The sequence below is a fragment of the Peromyscus maniculatus genome, chromosome 15 (genome assembly GCF_049852395.1).
Source record: "Peromyscus maniculatus bairdii isolate BWxNUB_F1_BW_parent chromosome 15, HU_Pman_BW_mat_3.1, whole genome shotgun sequence".
Lineage (NCBI taxonomy): Eukaryota > Metazoa > Chordata > Mammalia > Rodentia > Cricetidae > Peromyscus > Peromyscus maniculatus.
In genome coordinates this window covers 51,339,398-51,358,957 of record NC_134866.1, presented here as the reverse complement: position 1 = coordinate 51,358,957, position 19,560 = coordinate 51,339,398, and the positions used below count along the sequence as shown (strand labels likewise).

Here is a 19,560-nt window from a genome sequence, read left to right as displayed (position 1 = left end):
ACCTAAACAACCTCTCACACTTCAGTTAACATCTTATACAGATTTTGTTGTTGATGTATGTACTATGTGGTTATATGCATAGTATATGTGTGTGTACATGCATGGGCTTAGGAAGCCACAGGTTGACCTAGGGTATTTTCCCCTATCACTCTCCACTTTACCTTTTTTTTTTCAGCTTTTATCATTTCATTTTGTTGACACAGTAACACAATACTCTTTTCTATATGTTCCTCACTACACACACACACACACACACACACACACACACACACACACACACACAAATACATACATACGCACACAACTTCAGACTTCTCTTTTTTCAACTTTAGAGCAGTGGTTCTCAGCCTTCCTAATGCTGCGACCCTTTAATATAGTTCCTCATGTTGTAGTGACCCCAACCATAAAATTACTTAGTTGCTACTTCAAAACTGTAATTTTGCCATTGTTTTGAATTGTGGTGTAAATTCCTGTGTTTTACAGTGTTCTTAGGCGACCCCTGTGAAGGGGTCGTTTGACCCCATTGTGGCACATCCTGTATGGCGACCACTGCTGCGTAACAGAGTTCCAGCAATTCGGTTTCGGGGACCACAATTCCCCAGCAACTTTTTATCTTCATTTTTAATGATTCTCCCTATGTGTTATGGGAGTTCCCTTATGCCTCTTCCTTTGGGATATTTGTGTGGGCTCTGAAAGATGAAAATGTATACATTGGAAGTCTCTTTAAACAAAATAATTCTTTGGAAAAGTCCCCGCCACCGTGGAACTATGTAGCATGATAACTCTGCCTGCTCCACACACGGGACTCCCCATTGTGTCCCCGCCCCCATTACACCAATAATAGAAAAGGTCAAGATTTGCTAACTGGGTATACCTGGTCCCAGAGATGAAAAACACAAGAGAAACAGTGGGCCCAGATCCAGAGCCTGAGGCCACTTAGGACAAGAAACCAGTTAATGATATAGTATGGAATAGTGCCCACGGTTGGTTGCTTACTGGATGAATGTCAAGATCTGGTCTGGCCCACAGAGAGAAGAGTCTGTTAAGAAGTTAGACTGGGGGCTGGAGAGATGGCTCAGAGGTTAAGAGCACTGCTTGTTCTTCCAAAGGTCCTGAGTTCAATTCTCAGCAACCACATGGTGGCTCACAACCATCTGTAATGAGATGTGGTGCCCTCTTCTGGCTTGTAGGGATTTGTGCAGACAGAACACTGTATATAAAATAAATAAATAAATAAATAAATCTTTAAAAAAAAAAAAAGAAGTTAGACTGGCTTGCTTCCCCTTTGCTATATGAAGGAACACACATTGAAGGAATCAGAATGGTATGGTATAATGGGAAAATAATAAGATATCAGGACCTTCCCTTTTGGGAACATAGGAGGGGGACAGGCCCATGTTATAAGACTAAAGTACAGAGAAATGCAGCTAGGAAACAGTTCGACACTTGTGCTCATGGTTCAAACACTATGTCGTGTCCCTTGAAGAACGAAAATCGCTCTTCTGGGTCTCAATGTCTGACACCTCCTGACCACGAGGGCTGAGATCGTGCAGGAGGGGGTGTAAGAGAGCACCTAGCAGGGCTACTGAACCTTGGAGAACAACAGGCATTTAGAGTCTGGCTTCAAGAAGAACACTACAGTGACACTGATGGCCACTTCCATCTTGGAATCATTCAGTTTGCTTTCAGTACTGCTCGTGGTTAAACTATGACGCGATTGTTCAGTGTATAAGGTGTAACCTATTTTCAATACATGATTCACCATCCCGATTCCCCCTCAGATTGTATCAGTCTCCTCCCCTCACTGTCTCCACACCTCCTCTTTGGGACCTGAACCCTGCTGGAGCTGGACTGGGGTACCTTTGGATTTCTAAAACCACTGGTCTAGAAAGGATGTTTGGGCAGACCACTTCTACAGTCCATCCCTACCCCTACACCCTGCAGAGCTGGAATTGCTGGAACCTTTCTGGGGAGGCAGGCAGTGCTATGCTTGGCCAGTCAGAGGCATCTGGTCCCCAAGATCAAATTCCCCACAAATCCAAGGCCTTGAATTTGCTGTTCTTCTTCTCTGCTTTTGACGCTAGGAAAGAGAACCTGGGGCCTGAAACTGTGAGGGGAGGGGAAAAATGATTAAAATACATCATATATGTCTTAGTTAGGGTTTTCTTTTACTGTGAAGAGAAACCAATACCACAGCAACTCTTACAAAGGAAAATATTTAATAGGGCGGCTTACCCTTTTAGAGGTTTAGTCCATTATTATCATGGTGTGACATGGTGGAATGTAGGCAGACATGGTACTGGAGAGGAGCTGGAGTCCTTACATCTTGACCCACAGACAACAGGAAGTGGTCTGAACTGAGCATAGCTTGAACATAGGAGACTTCAATGCCCGCTCCCACAGTGACACATTTCCTCCAACAAGACCATACCTACTTCAACAAGGTCACACCTCCTAATAGTGCCAGTACTTACGAGCTTATGGGGGCCAATTACATTCAAACTACCACAAAATGAAATAATTTTTTTAAAAAATAAAATGCTCAAAAATCATCAACACATTAAAAAATGAATATGCATTGTGATATGGGACATGTTTATCACAGTATTGGGGAAGTGTTCAATTATATTTTTCATTATAGATGTGAATTTCTTCAAAGTAAGAAATCCTCAAAGGAAATTGCCCAGTATATTCAAAGCTACGAGGGATTTGTCCATGTAATGGTAATTCACAACAACCAACTTTTTCCCAAATCTTTTTATTACATAATATCTAAATCACAAGGGTGAGGTGTTTTTGTTTATTTTCGTGGCTTCTGTGTCTTTCTTTTTTTCTCCTTCTATCCCTCTGCATCTCACCCATGGGGTATGTATGGTGGTGAGGAGCACATTGTCTTACTAAGCTGGGGAAAATTTGTTTTTCCACAGCTGGCTTTTGGCTGGCTCTGACTCCTGCCATGAACTTAGACTGAAAATCAGGGGGAAAGGAGCTTCCTTCAGAAAAAACTGGTACAGTTTCCCTAGACAGTATATTGTTCAACTGGAAAGGTTCCTCTGAGTCTTCATTCCACACTAATTACAACGTATCTGTGCTGTGTAACCTAGTTCTGTTTTGAGCTGGGTGCTGTGTAAGACCCTGTGGTTTCCACTTGGCTACAGGTAAACACTTACTGTTGTTTTGCAATGAATAAAAAAAAAATTCCATAATAACCTAGCCAAAATTAAAGACCTGTCTCACCAACCACTCTAATAGAATGTCTATTAGAGTGTCTAATAGAATGCCATCTTCAGTTGCTGCTCACAACATAGATGTGTATTTTATAAATGAATCAATAACCGGAATTTCTGTTTCTCAGGGAGAGCATTTTGTGAATTGCTGGGTCAGAAGAGAATTACCTATGGCATCAGGTAAAACCTCAGGCACATTCCAAAGGCTTTGCTTCTCTCTTTCTTTGTTACAAGCAACCCCCACAGCCACTTCTCCAGGTTTCGGGTCACTTTTATTCTTTTAAGATCTTTGCAGATTCATAAGAACTACTATGAAGAACTACTTGAAGCTTTACAAAACTTTCAAAAGTAACACGTTAATTTATAAGTCTTAATGACTATTTATGTTTTTACAAAATGTTCCATATAAATTTAAATATGTATAGAAACACATTTTCATTTAAAGGAGCATTTTAAAATAGAGGACAGGACTATAAAGTATCCCATCAGACTTTTCTTGTTAATCTCAAAGATGGGAGGAGAAAGACCATGGACACAAATCATTATGGTCAAATTAAAGCAAGCAATGAATTAAAGCAAGCTTTTTTTTATACAAACTGCCTCCCCCTAAAGCGGGGTTTGGGAGGTCTGCACTGGCTGTGAGGAAGACAAGGCTTTTATAGCTCAGGGGTAGGGGCTTTCCAAATGGGATTTGGTGGGCAAAATGGGGGCAGGGTGTTACAGGAGCAGAACATAAGCCTAACCAGTTAGTCATAATGACCACCTGAAACAGACATGATTGTAAGGCAGTCATTTGGTAGTCATAACAACAGGTGGTCATAACCTTTTGAAACAAAGACACGGTTTGCTATTTCCTGGAATAGATAGTACAGAACCATTTGTAGTTAAGGTTACCGGGCATAGCCCAATCCTTGAGAAATGGAGGTTTAATCATAAACAGGAATAAACCTAGTTTGCCTTTACTATAAGATGGCTTTTAAGCCTAAGATGGAGGTAGTCTGGTTCATCATTCTTTGTCACTTGTAAAGTTGAATTATAAATCTAAAAATGCTATAGAGATGTTAATGTTTTGATTTTCTTCCTTCCTTCTATTCTTCCTTTCTTCAAATTAATCTCTCTCTCTCTCTCTCTCTCTCTCTCTCTCTCTCTCTCTCTCTCTCTCTCTCTCTCTCTCTCTCTCCCTCCCTCGCTCCCCTCCACCACGAGGCTATGTTTGCATCCCTTCCCCTTGTCCCATCTCTTCTTTTCTTCCCCTCTCTTCCTCCCATTCTGTGTTTCTTCCCTCCCCTCCCCCAGTAAATCTTCCACATGAATTCTGTCATGGCCATGACTTTCTAGGGCCCCTTGGCTCCAACTGGCCAAGACCGCCTTCCCCTGTTTTACAGTGGGTATAATGAGATAGGTGGGGGAAGCTATTTTATAGGTCCAAGATTCTCTCTGATGACATTCTTAGCTCTTGTGTTGGTGGAAGCTAGTGTTCTGCTGTTAGTAGCTTCTAAGAGATTTTTATTTATTGTCATGAGGTGTTAGTTCAGATGCAGAGTAGGGCAAGACGTGGCTCTTTCAGAAGGCTAAAACTAGCCTAAGATAAGTAATTAGCCTCTAAACCAACAAAATTCCAATCTTTCCACGTACTGAAATTATTCCAATAGGTCCACTAGTCTCTGTGGGCACAGAAACTCCTTCCAGGAGGTGTCTTGTTCTTCTGTTCATAGCTAGACACACAGCTTCTTTTCATTCACACTATGAACCTAGATAAATATGACAGGAAGTGTCAGTCATTTCCTTAACTGACACTTCCTGTGAAACAACTATAATTTTTGGTTTTTCGAGACAGGGGTTTCTCTGTGTAGCTTTGTGCCTTGTGCCTTCCTGGAACTCGCTTTGTAGACAAGGCTGGCCTCGAACTCAAAGAGATCCCCCTGCCTCTACCTCCCGAGTGCTGGGATTAAAGGCATGCGCCACCACCGCCTGGCTGGATAAAATGTTTTGACAGCATTTTTCAGGAACTCATGTTTCCCACACTGGCCTCAAACTTAGAAATGACCTTGAACTTCTGATATTTCTGCTTCCACTTCTTCAGAATAGGACTCCACATGTGCACTATCACACTCAGCTTAGGAGGTGCTCAGGATGGCACCCAGGACTTGGTGCATGCTAGGCAAATGCTCTGTGAACTGAGCTACATGCTAAATCCCTAAAGCCTTCTTAAAAGGCTCACTATGCTGTTAAGAAAGCAAGGGTATTCACAATAAAATGAAGTGACAGGTCTGGGGATATTACTCACTGGTGGAACACTTACCCAACATGGGCAAGGGTCTTGAGTTCTCTTCCCAGCACCTCAAGACAGAAGAGCTGGAGTTAAAATTTAGCTCATAGTAGGACATCTGTCCACAGGCATGCTGAGCCCTGAGTCCAGCCATCTGGGTGGGACATGGAGCATAGAGAACACTGGACAGGATGGTGCCAATAGCAAGAATTCCAACGTCAGCTGAGGGTGGCAACCCATACCTACAATCCCAGCGCTTGAGAGATAGAGACAGGAGTTCGGGGCAGCCAGGAATATGATACTCAGTTAGAGGCCACCCTGAACTCCATGAGATTCTGTCTCAAAAACAAAACAAATGCAAATGCAACATGCACCCTCAGGTTAGTGCCAGGTGTGGTGGCCCATGGCTACAGTCCCATCACTCAGAAGTTTGAGGCAGAAAGACTACAAGTTCAAGGCCAACCTGGGCTGCATAGCAAAAAAAAAAAAAAAAAAAAAAAAAAAAAAAAAAAAAAAAAACAAACAAACAAAAAAAAAAAAAAACAACTGTCTCAAAAAATAAACCAAACCAAAATTTCCTGTTGGCTTGAACAGGAATTATTATCTTCCAATACTTTTCTAAAAACAGCAGACAGAAAAGAGACAAAGAAATGTCTAGTGTTTGTTCTCCAGACCTATCAGTGGTTGCTTTTTGGCCACATATACGAGGCTCTACAAAAAAGGAATCTGTAGTTTATCAATATGACAGGCACAGCCGTGAGTGTTACCATGGCAGTGTACAGTGTTACCCAGCATGCTCTTGGCAATGCTATAACTAAGCAAGTTAAGGGCAAGATTCTTGCCAGGAGAATGAATGTGCATATCGAGTGTCAGCTACTCTGCCCCAGAGAAATATGTAAATCAGCAAAAACAACAACAAAATTCTAATCTAGGATTAAGTGTGAACACAGGCAAGCTTTCATCTTGAAAAACTTGTCAGAACCAAGGTAAAGGCAATTTAATGTTCAAGTCCTCACAGCATGGAGAAGACATGTCCAGAGGCCAGGATGAGGCAGAAAGGCTAATGGAGACCCCCAGCATGGTCATCTCAAAGAGCAAGCTATCAAAATGACTGTTTTTATGGGAGCCGCAGGGGACGTCGCCTTTCTCAAATCTTGACACTGACTCTGGAAATGAGAGTCTCCTCTCGATTTTGTTGTGTCCTGATGCCTGACGACCAAGAGACAGTCTTCAGTTACATTTAACACATTGCTCCCATGAATAGAAGGAATGGAGTCTTTGCTCCAGCTCTGCTCCAGCAGTTCTAACAGTCACTCTTGTATCTTTTATCCCTTCATGCTTTTCTAGCCACCCTCAATTATTTTGACGCAAGCACAGTACACCAGATCATTCCACCTGCACACACAGCTAACTTGAACTTTGCGATCAAAGCCTGCTGCTCTCACCTACATCGTTGTTTTGTTTTGCTTTGTTTTTTCTCCCCTCAACACCCAAGCTTACTGCAATGACAGCGTCTTTGCTAATGAAGAACTAAGGCTGGACACCTTTAAGGACTGGCCCCTTGAGTCCCCTGTGGCTGTTGAAGCTCTGGTCAGAGCAGGCCTTTTCTACACAGGTGAGTCAGTCCTTGGTGTCCACCAGATGGGCTTGTCCAGGTCTTGCATTTGTCTCCACTCAGCAGTCTCCACTCTCCATCATTCCGCATAGATCCCTTTGCTGCCTCATAAGACCTTCAGTTTCCCACAATTCCCCTGGTGCTCAGCCTCCAAACTTGAACCTGAGGTCCGGGCTGACAGTGAGCAGAGTCATCAATCCCTTCTAACCCAGGGAGCCGTCTCCCCAGCTCCCTAGTGTTTCTTTAACCAGAACTTACATGGCCATACCTACCTTTAAGAATTGCTGAGGAATCTGAATTATTTCCCTCAGGAAGCAGTATGCCCAGTTAAAGAGTTGGAGCTCCAGAGGCTGGGGGATGGCTCCCTCTAGGCCCCTTCTCCTTTAGGTTCACCCTCTTCCTTTTCAGCTCCCCATTTTAGACAACCTGCAAACTCCAGGCCCTAGTAGCTTTGGCCAGAGAGACAGGGAGGCTCTTCTCTGCTCGAATTGTACAGCGCCTTCATGGTCCAAGAGTGGGAGATGGTGGATCTTTCGTTTCCGGTTTGATCCCTCAGCTCAGGCAAATTAGAATCCTTTCCACAGAATACAGGCTTACGAGCAATGTGCTTCTACTTCTAGTGGAGTACACCCGGCAATAATAAGAGAAGAGATATGTAATTTCTCATGATCTCACTTACTTCAAGACTCCTATATTTGCTCCTGTGTTTCCCACATGATCTTCAAATATTTGCTTTCTGATTTGTTCATTAAGCAAATGCTTATTGGTTGCCTATATCTGTGAATGTCCAGTATGTCATTAGTGTCCAAATCAGACAGAAATCTCTGCTCTTGCAGATCTTCTGTTCTAGATTCATTCTGACAGCAGAACTTTCAGGATGATGGGTTGGGAGAGGGTGTTCATCAGAGCACATGGTGCACAGGAACATTCAGTGACTATTGCTGAACACCCCATTGAAGGACCAAGAGTCCTGTGTGAACTAGTGCCCCCTAGTGACCCACGCATGACTTTGCCACACAATCCAATTGGAGATGCAAATAGGATTTCACTAATGAAATCTGGAGTTATTATCCGCTTGTGAATTGACAGGTGTATGTGCTGTTGAACTGACCATATTCCCTCATTCTAGGCAAAAACGACATTGTCCGGTGCTTTTCCTGTGAAGGATGTATACTGAAATGGGAGGAAGGTGACGATCCATTAGAAGAGCACACCAAGTTTTTTCCCAAGTGAGCATGGTGAATTCTCTTGACTTGAAATGTACTTCAATGGTTATCCCTCTCTGTCCATGTTTTCCCTATGGATAGGATCTGCCCCCTCCTCTGGTTCCTGTTGTGAAGGATGCATCCTTATAGCTTCATCTCTTTCCTCCCATAACACTCCCTGTCTAGCGTTCCTTAAATCATGATTAGATCTTGGTTTTGGCTGGGTCAATATACACACTCTTAAAAACAGGATCTCTCTATGTAGCCCAGACTCTCCATGTAGCTAAATAGCTTGAATTCATGACTTCCTGCTCTAGCACAATTATGCTAACAATTTCAAGCCTTTCTGATTCCTTTAATTGCAAGCTGCTCTTCCTCTTCTTCCTCTTCCTCCTTCTCCTTTTCCTCTTCTTCCTCTTCTTCCTCTTCCTCTTCTTCTTCCTCCTCTTCTTCCTCCTTCTCTTCTAGAATCTCAGTGTTTTCTGTTTCTGCTCTTTAAAATTTAATAAGAGAATTACTTCCTTTCCGTGGTTTTCTTTTTCCAGTTTTGGTGATCGCACCCATGGACTGGGCATGGTAAGCGAGCCCTTTCCCATTGAGTGATACTCTCATCCTCTTTTCTGTGAGTTTTCCAACACATCTTAATTAATTTTCTACCCAGTAAAGTCTCTAGAAATGTCAAATTGCAAGAAAAATATTTTTGTTTTCATTAAGTAATTGGTAATAAAATTTCAGAAATAAATATCAATATAGGTAGAATGAACAGTGAACATTTTTGGCTGGGCACAGTGGTGCACACCTGTAATCCTAACTCTTGGGAGGCTGAGGTAATAGGATTTTGGGGTTTTTTTTAAAATATAATTTTTAAAAAATTTTTAGATTTTTGTATTTATATCGATAGTGTTTTGACTGTGTATTTGTGATATATGTATTTAAAAGATTGAGTTTTAAATGAATATATTTTAAAATACAGTAGTTATAAGTAAGAAAGCAAAGCACAGTTGTAGATGTCTTTTGGTGTGACAGTCCTTTGAAGGCTTTAGAAGCTGCCTCTGTATTGAAATCTTGTTTGGTTGCACAGCTGTATCCTGTATGCATCCAATATATACCTAAAATTATACTAAATTATTTTGGCTTCAGAAGAGTTCAAGACAAATTAGTCTATTTATTATCTGATCTTGAGACATAATGATGACAAAATTGCAAATCTTTAAAAATGTTCTTTACACTTTTTATTACATGTATCTATTACATTTTATTACATGTGCAGAGAGGGACATGCTGCCGCAGAGCACATCAAGTTGTCAGAGTGTGTTCACTCCTTCACATTGCAGATCCCAGACACTTGGCAGCTGGGACTTCACCCACTGAGCCATTTTGCAAGCCCCCAAATATTCTTTTAAAAATGTTTTTATAGCAGATATGAATCATTTGTACTGATGGGTTTCATTATGACATCTTTTTGTATGTACACAGTGTAGTTCAATGAAGTCCACCACCACCACCATTGCCCTAGCTTCTCATGCCAATCTTACTCCCTTCTTCTTAGAGTCTTACATCTGGAAAAAGCCAGGGCTATAAGCTTAGACATGTAAGAATATTTGCACTGACACAGGCCTTTAATCCCAGCACTTGGGAGGCAGAGGCAGGTAGATCTCTGTGAGTTCGAGGCCAGCCTGGTCAATAGAGCAAGTGCCAGGACAATCAGGACTACACAGAGAAACTCTGTCTTGAACCCTACCCCCCTCAAAAAAGAACATTTGCATCTAATTTTGAGGTTAGACAATACTTGGGCAGCAGCAGTCAGTTTTATTTTATTTTATTTTTTTGTAATTTGGTTGTAGTGGGGAGTAACACAGGGCCTTTTTAATTCTTAGGATGACAAATTAGGCTGGAAGACACTTTTATTTAAACCTTGTCCTAGAATCTGTCAACTCCTATTTATGTGGCTTTCTAGTCTTCTACCTCTTGGTTGTTGTTGTTGTTGTTGTTGTTTTTAATTATAGACGGGCATACATTTAGGGCAATAGTAATAATAAAGAACCTATGGGCTGAAAACCAAAGTCAAGAAATCAAACCCTCCCAATGCCTCAGAAAGGCCCCAATGTCACTCCCAAGTCTGAGTTGACTCTTTCCCTTCCCAGACAGAGGTAAACATCATCTTGATTGTCATAGCCAGCTTCATCTGTCACCTTGGCACAAACCTAGAGTTATCTGGGAAGAAGGACCCTTAACTGAAAAATTGCCCAGATCAGATTGGCTTGTGGCCAGGTCTGTGGGGCATTTTCTAAATTGCAAATTGGTGTGGGAGGGGTAGATCCAGCCCACTGTGGGTGGTCCCACACCCAGGCAGGTGGGTCTGGGCTGTATAGGAGACTTACCTGAGCAAGCCATGGGGAGCAAGCCAGGAAGCAGCACTGCCCCATGGACTCTGCATCAGTTCTTGTCTCCAGGGAATCCATGCACGGCCTGAGCTCCTGCCCTGGCCTTCCCTCTTTCCTCCTCAGGTTGCTTTTGGTTTTTACCATAGCCACAGGAAAGCAGACTAGGACACTGATTCTCAGTTCATTGCTATTTTGCTTCTCAGTTTGATTTTTACAAACTGTAAATAGTAAATATCTTATCCATGAACATATTTAGCTCTTGCTACTCTTTGGTTGTTCTCTCTCTCTCTCTCTCTCTCTCTCTCTCTCTCTCTCTCTCTCTCTCTCTCTCTCTCTCTCTTTTGTGTGTGTGTGTGTGATGAATCAAGGGTGTCATATGCACGCTAAGTACCTACTTAAGTACTGAGCTGTTATACTATAAAACCCATGTTTGCCATTTTTCCCCTTGAAGTGCTTGGGATAGAACCCCCATGGAAGGGGATTACTTCTGCCACTGAGCTACATCTTCAGCCCTGAAGTTTTGAGACAGGCTCTCCCTATGAACTCATGACCCTTCTGCCTCAGGGTGCTAAGATCACAGGCATGTATGGCTTACCCCTTCTTTTTTCTCTTTCCTTTTCATGGGCTGCAGTAGGGAGTGGATTGTAGCTGAAGTTTTCCTATGTCCCACCTGGCCCATGGTCAGGACAAATCTCTCTCACCCGCCAGTCCTGCAGCTGCTTGGACCCAAGTAAACACACAGAGGCTTATATTAATTAAAACTGTATGGCCTAATAGCTCAGGCTTCTTGCTAGCTAGATCTTACATCTTAAATTAACCCATTTCTATAAATCTATACCTTGCCACTTGGCTCGTGGCTTACCAGTATCTTTACATCTTGCTTCTCATGGCAGCAGCTGGCAGCGGCTCTTCACTCAGCCTTCCTGTTCCCAAAATTCTCCTCTCTGCTTGTCCTGCCTATACTATACTTCCTGCCTGGCTACTGGCCAATCAGCATTTTATTTATCAACCCAATCGGGGCAGCACATTCACAGCATACAGAGTGATCTCCACAGCAGTGGATGTTTGAGACAGGTGTCTCGCTCATCCCTGCTGGCCTCAAACTCAGTGTACAGGGAGGATTGCCTGACACTCACGATCCTCCTGCCTCCACCTCCCAAGACCTGGGTCACAGGCATGCTCCAGAAGGTTCAGTTTTCCAGCCTTTGTTAGTTTTTTGTTGTCTTGTTTTTTAAAGTATCCTAGAAGTTATTTAGGCCATAGCAAGATGCAAAATGATGACAGGCAATATCAATATTTTATCAGCCAGGTATCTCATAACACCTTAAAAATAACTTATAGGATACCCCTGTGCTGTCCACTGCTAATGGGGGGGGGCTGGAAGAACTTAAGTTCAGACACTAAAGAGAGAGGAATCTCAGAAACTCACAACCGATCAAAGTGAAGGCAATTAGTGACTATGGAGAGCTTATCCCTAAAATAGACATGTGTGTCATACCCCTCCCACAAAAACTGAGAAAACATCAAGGAAGAGGGATTAGAGAGATTGTAAGAACCAGAGATTGAGAAGAATTGCTGGGAAATAGTGTCTTTTGGATATGACAGGGCCCTGGTAGCCATGAATTCATAATGGCTGTAGTTGCTTACACACGACCTTACACAAGATCAGTCTGTTCAAAACCCCATCCTCAGCTGAGGAGCTAGTGGCCATCAATGTCTGCTGAGGGAAGGAGAATCAGTTTTCTTTAGGGAGGTGGCCCCTGGTAAGCTGTCCAAGCTCCAGTAGATGTCTCTAAGCCTGTGCATATATGGACAACACTAATTGGATACAGTTGATTAAAAAGAGGAGTATTCTTGTACACATTTCCCAGTGGTCATGCATGTATGTATCTCTATAATAGAAAAGACAATGTGGAATTCCAGTCACAGACTTCACACATCTTCAGTGTTACTCCATTATGCAAATATTTTCCAAAGCATCTGGTTCCTTGTTGTTCTTTTTTTTGTTTTTCTACTGCCTTTTTGTTGTTGTTGTTCCAGGAATCTGTGTTTTACTTTTTTTAAATTTTATTTTTACTCTGTGATTTGTGTGTGTGTGTGTGTGTGTGTGTGTGTGTGTGTGTGTGTGTGTGTGTGTGTATCAAAAACCTGAAAGAAATGCTTACTTGCAGGGAACTATTTTATGATTTTTACCTTTTCTGCTTAGCTGTGTTTTTCTCCAAAACCTGAAGTCCTCTGCAGAAGCGATTCCTGACCTTCAGAGCCACTGTGCACTTCCAGAAGCCATGGTAATGGACACTGACCCTTCTCTGCCTTGAAGTGCATGATCCTGTGGTTGAACAAGGTTTTGAACAGCAATTGCCATTTGTAAATAAGAATTAAATAAATTCTACAAGTTTTTACTAAGCAACTACCATCTGATAGCTGTAGATGGGACTACAAGGTGGACACTGAGCCCTCCTCCCATAGGAAGTTCACCCTTCAGATTCTTCTAGACTTAGACCTGACTGCTGTGTAGACTACACGGATCCCGTCTGTCATCTTCTCTGGGAAGCAGTAGGGTTGACTTCCTACTTGAACTGTAACAGGATGAGTCATTTTCCTTGGTTTGGTTTTTGAGACAGATGTGTGATCTTCTGCCTCAGGTTTAAAATGCTAAGATACAAATGTGTGCAACTGTGCCCAGCTGATTTGGTTTTTGATGTTGATTCTTGTAGCAAATCCAAGGCCTTGTGCATGGTAAAGCACGCTAGGAGTGAGATACATCCCTGGGCCATGGATGTGCTTGGTGAACAAAAGCAAAAGCAAAATCGTAAAATCAGAAAACCTGTTTTTGTGGTATGGAAGCTGAGTGTCCATTCAATAGCTACACAAAAGGCCTCACACTGAGGCTGTATGGTAGGTGGGCTACGGCTGTCGTCTCACAAGGAAAAAACAAAGCTGGGCATCATGCTTCATGCCTGGAAGCTAACACTCTTGGGTGAGGCAAGAAAATTGCTGTGAGTCCAGGCTCAGCCTGGATGATAGTCCAAAGCCACAGCTCAAAAGACAAAAACAAACCAACAACAAACAGGAAGAAAGAAGCAAGAGGCAGTAAACACCAAAAAGATAAGCAACCTTGGGTTCAAATGGTGTGTGCATGGTATTTGTGAACTTAAACATGACATTGCAAGAGCTGGAGATGTCATTCAGTTGGTGGAATGCTTGCGATGTTTATAAGATATTGGGCCCTCAATGATAATGTAATGCCCCAGTATTATGCAAATTTTGATTTAATAAAGGATTTCTCTTTCAAAGAGTACCACAGATGAAAGCAATCATGAGGATCCAGTAAACGTTCACTCTATGGTGGCCGGTAAGAACCTGAAAGCAACATGGGATTGTGTGTATTTGTACGAAGGGATTTGAAAGGAAAGTGCATGTATAATTGTCCAAGGAGCTCCTAGAGAGGAGAGAGCATGACATGGAGGGAACTGTGGGTGAGAGAGTGTCAGCATTCCTGTGACATCTTGAGAGTGAATGTAGAACTAGTGACAAAGGTCCTTGTGTGAGATCCAAACCAGCCAGTCTTAAAGGCATCCTGCAGCAAGCTGGTTTCCTGGGGTCTTAAATGGGAAATTAGGATGCCAGGATGTCTAAATCCCTGTCAAATGAGGAGCATTAGACTTTCCCCCCACACATTCTGATGCTATGGATGGATCTGAGAGGATCTTGGGGAGGGGATGGGTGTCTGGGAAGTGGAAAGTCCTGATCCACCATTAGCAGACAGGCAAAGTAATCACATTAGGATTGAGAAATGTGAAGGTACATCTCCTTCTCCCTGCTCCTCTCCGCAGACCTGGCTCAGAGGGCAGCCCAGTGGTTTCAAGAGGCAAAGAGTCTGAGTGAGCAGCTGAGAGGAGCCTACACCAAGGCCACTTTCCGCCACATCAATCTGCCAGAGGTGTGTTCCGGCCTCGGCAGTGACCACTTGCTTGGTTGTGACCTGTCCATGGTTTCAAAGCACATCAGCAGGCCAGTGCAAGAGGCCTTGATGCTTCCCGAGGTCCTCAGCAATCTCAACTCTGTCATGTGTGTGGAGGGGGAAACTGGCAGTGGGAAGACAACCTTCCTGAAGAAAACAGCTTTTCTCTGGGCATCAGGATGCTGTCCCCTGCTGAACAGGTTCCAGCTGGTCTTCTACATCTCCCTTGGTTCCACCAGACCAGACCAGGGGCTGGCTGACATTATCTGTGGCCAACTCCTAGAGGCAGGAGGATGCATTAGTGAAGTGTGCCTGAGGATCATCATCCAGCAGTTAAAGCACCAGGTTCTGTTCCTGTTGGATGACTATCATGGGATGGACTCACTGCCCCAAGCCATCGAAACCCTGATTACAAGAAACTACTTGACCCGAACCTGCTTATTGATCACTGTCCATACAAACAGGGCCAGGAACATCCGCCCATACCTAGATACAATTCTAGAGATCAAAGAGTTTCCCTTCTATAACACTATCTCTGTATTACGGAAGTTATTCTCACATGATCTAGCCCGTGTAGAAGAGTTTATAGTTTACTTTGGAAATAATGAAGATTTACAGGGAATTCACAAAACTCCTCTCTTTATGGCAGCAGTCTGTACTGACTGGTTTCAAAATCCTTCTGACCAGTCCTTTCATGATGTGGCAGCTTTCAAGTCCTATATGAAATACCTTTCCTTAAAACACAAGGCTACACCTGAGCCTCTCAAGGCCACTGTGTCCTCATGTGGCCAGCTGGCTTTGAGAGGTCTTTTTTCATCTTGCTTTGAGTTCAGTAGTGATGACCTCACAGAAGCAGGCGTTGATGAAGATGAAGATCTGACCACCTGCTTGATGAGCAAATTTTCTGCCCAGAGACTGAGACCTGTCTATCAGTTCTTAACTCCTTTGTTCCAAGAATTTCTTGCTGCCATGAGGCTGACTGAGCTCCTGGGTTCAGAAAGGCAGGAAGACCAAGATTTGGGACTTGGTTATTTGAGACAAATTAACTCACCCTTGAAGGCTATAAACTCCTATAACGTATTTTTGAAGTATGTCTGTAGCCATCCTTCATCAAAGGCAGGGCCAAAAATTGTATCTCATTTGCTTCAGTTGGTGGATGATAAAGAGTCGCTGGAGAACATGTCTGAAAATGAGGATTACATGAAGCTCCATCCAGAAACTTCCCTGTGGATGCAGTTTGTTAGGGGATTGTGGCTGGTATCTCCTGACGCTTTCTCTTCATTCATTTCAGAACATCTATTGAGCATTGCTCTAAACTTTGCTTATGAAAGCAACGCGGTGGCTGCCTGTTCTCCATTTATTTTGCAATTCCTTCGAGGGAGAACACTGGCTTTGAAAGTACTGAATTTACAGTACTTTGGGGACCACCCAGAAAGCCTGTCACTGTTGAGGGGTGTAAAATTTTCCATAAATGGAAATAAAACAACATCTCGTATAGATTATGCATTCAAGACATATTTTGAAAAAATGCAGCCACCAACTATTGATCAAGACTACACATCTGCCTTTGAGCATATAAGTGAATGGAAGAAAACTTCTATCGCATATGAGGAGGCCATGAAGAACCATATAAATATCCGACCCAGGGCCCCACCAGACATCAGTGCTGGCTACTGGAAACTGTCCCCCAAGCCGTACAAGATCCCTAGGCTGGAAGTTAGAGTGGCCAGCATGGGTCCAGCAGACCAAGCACTGCTTGGGGTCCTAATGGAAGTCTTCTTGGCATCACAGAATATCGAGCTCCATTTGAACCACAGCAGTGACTTTCTTGAAAGCATCCGCCCAGCTCTGGAGCTGAATAAGACCTCTGTCACCAAGTGCTCCATGTGCAGACTGGAGCTCAGCACAGCAGAACAGGAGCTGCTTCTCGACCTGCCTGCCCTGCAGTCTCTTGAGGTCTCAGAGACAAACCAGTTACCAGGTATCCCCGGGTGTCACATAACCGTTCTGATTGACAGTGTGTTTTCTTATTCCTAGTTTCAGATGAGTGAAACTTCTCAGGCACAAGGTCCTAAATGTGCCTTGACAGAAGAGATCTAAGTACTGTCACTGTTTGGGACAGTGTATAATTTAGTAACAGGCCCTGAATCATAGAATGGGTTTGAAGTAACTCAGACAAAACTAGGAAAATGTTACCATCAGTATTCACCCCTCAAGGTCATTAAAAAGGGAGTTTGAGCCGGGCGGTGGTGGCACACGCCTTTAATCCCAGCACTCGGGAGGCAGAGCCAGGTGGATCTCTGTGAGTTCGAGGCCAGCCTGGGCTACCAAGTGAGTTCCAGGAAAGGCGCAAAGCTACACAGAGAAACCCTGTCTCGAAAAAAAAAAAAAAAAAAAAAAGGGAGTTTGAATTGTTCATTGTTGATAAATGATGGCCTGTGTGTAAGACGATGATAGAGAATCATCTGCACCCTCATTGCCTGAAAGAGGAGATGGGGGTAGCTTCTCCATAATATCAGTGTAAAAGTGGGAAATAATCTCCATTTATTTCTGTCTTGAACTCACAATTATATTTGATAGTTTTCAGTGTGAGCTCCACCTACATTTCATTAAGTCTGTTTCTAGGTTTTGATATCACTGTAAATATTTAACTTTTTAATTTTATGATCATTCATAGTAAATCTTTTGTTCTCATTGGCCTGTTAATTGATTGAACATGCTTTGCTTTTATGTATATTAAAAAGAATTTTTTTTTGAGGTGATGTCTTCCGTAGCCCAGATTGGTCTTAACTTCATTATGTACCTGCTCCACCTGTTTCTACCTCCCCAGCAAATTGCTGAGCATCCTGTCCCTGAAAAGGCATCTAAATTGAATGATAAATACCAACTCACTGATTCTGAAAGCACTGATTGACTTTTAAGTAAACTGGGTGGAGATGAAGCTCCGTTGGTTGATTTCTTGCCTAACACAAATAGCTGGCTTTGAGCCATAGCTTTTTGTAAACTGGGCAAGGTGGTGCCTGTCTGTAAGGCCAGCACTTGGGAGGTAGAGGCAGGAGAATCAGAGGTTCAGCGGCTGCCCAGGCCAGAAATATTTTATTTCTAACATAATTTGATTACACTAAAATATAAACAATGGAATAGCATTTCAACCATCTTAAATGTATAATTCAATGGCATAAATAATATTCATATTGCTGAGCAACCGTCACCACCATCCACTTCAGGTCCTTTTATTCTTATATTTTTGGTTGTGAGCCTAGCCTTTAACGGCTGAGCCATCTCTCCAGCCCCAGGTCCTTTTATTCTACCACACAGCATCTTGGTTCCTTTAAACAGTCACTCTTCCCTTCCACCAGCCTCGGGTAACATCTGTTTTTCTATGTCTCAATCCATGTGTCTATCTAGAAATGTTCCATAAGTGCAATCATACAATAGTTGCCTCCTGTCTAGCTCATTGCCTTTCATATGGTGCTTTCTAAGTTCACCATGGCATAGCCTATATCAGACTTTGCTTTTTCTTTTTAGAAATGAATAATAGTCCTTTGTGGATATTTTTACTAGAGTGTCTGTGCCATTTTGTTTATCCAGGCATCTGCTTATGGACATTGAGTTGTTTTACTGCTGCGGTGATAATTTGAGTTACTAGTGTCTGTTTGATCCCTTTTGTATTGGTTTTTATATACTCCTGGGAGTAAAACTGTTGCTTTCTATGGTAATTATGTCTTGAAGACAGGGTCTCACTCTGGCCAGAATGGCCTGGAACTCACTGGAATCCTCCTTCCGCAGCCTCCTAGCCTCTGGTGTTACATCTGTGAGCCATCACATCTTTCTGTGTAACAGTTGAGGAACTTCCCAGCTGTGTTCCAGGGAGGCCACCCCATTTACCTTCTCACCTGCCATGTGCAAGTCTCCACTTTCTCCACATCTCCCACCCCACTTTTTCCTTTTGCTTTGATTGTCTTAGACATATTTTAGTAGGGCAGTGTTCTGTCCTGTGGTTTGGATTTACATTCCCCTAGAGACTGAATGGGACTCTTCAACTGGGTACCTAACTGAGAGAAAAATGCACTCAAATCGTTGTCCATTTACATATTTTGTCGGAACTGGAGAGATGGCCAGTGGTTAAGAGCACTGGCTGCTCTTCCTGAGAACCTGAGCTCAATTCCCAGCACTCCCTTGGCAGCTCACAGCGGTCTGTAGCCTGAGTTTCAGAGGCCTGACAACCTCACAAGGACATACATGGAGTCAAAACAACAATGCTCATAAAATAAAAATAAATAAAATTAAATATTACAGGGTGGTAGTGGTGCATGCCTTTAATCCCAGCACTCAGGAGGCAGAGGCAGGTGAATCTCTGTTGAGTTTGAGGCCAGTCTGGTCTACAGAGTGAGTTCTGGGACAGCCAGAGCTGTTACACAGAGAAACCCTGTCTCCAAGAACCAAAACCAAAACAAACCTAAACAACAAAACACCAAAATAAAATAAAACAATTTGTCAAGGCATTGAGGTTCATGCCCGCACTTGCAGGAATCCAGAGGGTGAGTGAAGAGGGCTGTCCTGACTTTGAGACTAGCCTGGGCTATATAATGAATGAGTCTGGGCCAGCCAATGCTAAAGAGTAAAATTTTGTCAAACAAAACAAAACAAACAGAATCATCGTTGTTCTCTTGCAGGAGTTCTTCTTTGTCTTGTGGATTTTAACCTAACCCTATAAAAACTCCTATCACACATGTTTCTTGAAAACCATTATCTCTTGTTCTGTAGATTGTCATTGTAATGTCGTCTGACACATGAACAATTGTCAATTTGATAAGATCTATATTAGTCAGGGTCTGTATTAGTCTAGAGGAACAGAACTAATGGAATGAGTCTAGATATAAACAGAAAGGGGAT

At 42.8% G+C, this 19,560-nt stretch overlaps 3 protein-coding genes across 3 annotated transcripts in view; all 3 read left to right on the top strand.

Moving 5' to 3' along the window:
- The window catches only part of LOC102926929 (baculoviral IAP repeat-containing protein 1b-like), an 80,006-nt gene that overhangs the window by 3,391 nt on the left and 57,055 nt on the right, over positions 1 to 19,560 (top strand). The window lies entirely within an intron of this gene.
- LOC102917948 (baculoviral IAP repeat-containing protein 1a-like) overlaps positions 1 to 19,560 on the top strand; it is a 152,437-nt gene that overhangs the window by 121,093 nt on the left and 11,784 nt on the right. The gene's annotated exons all lie outside the window — the stretch shown is intronic.
- The window catches only part of LOC102927230 (baculoviral IAP repeat-containing protein 1e-like), a 34,774-nt gene that overhangs the window by 3,430 nt on the left and 11,784 nt on the right, over positions 1 to 19,560 (top strand). The window contains exons 4-10 of the mRNA XM_076551964.1: positions 2,642 to 2,723; positions 3,356 to 3,407; positions 6,992 to 7,111; positions 8,241 to 8,340; positions 12,907 to 12,988; positions 13,998 to 14,055; positions 14,537 to 16,645. Coding sequence (XP_076408079.1) covers positions 2,642 to 2,723; positions 3,356 to 3,407; positions 6,992 to 7,111; positions 8,241 to 8,340; positions 12,907 to 12,988; positions 13,998 to 14,055; positions 14,537 to 16,645 — 2,603 coding nt within the window. The remainder of the gene's footprint in view (positions 1 to 2,641; positions 2,724 to 3,355; positions 3,408 to 6,991; positions 7,112 to 8,240; positions 8,341 to 12,906; positions 12,989 to 13,997; positions 14,056 to 14,536; positions 16,646 to 19,560) is intronic.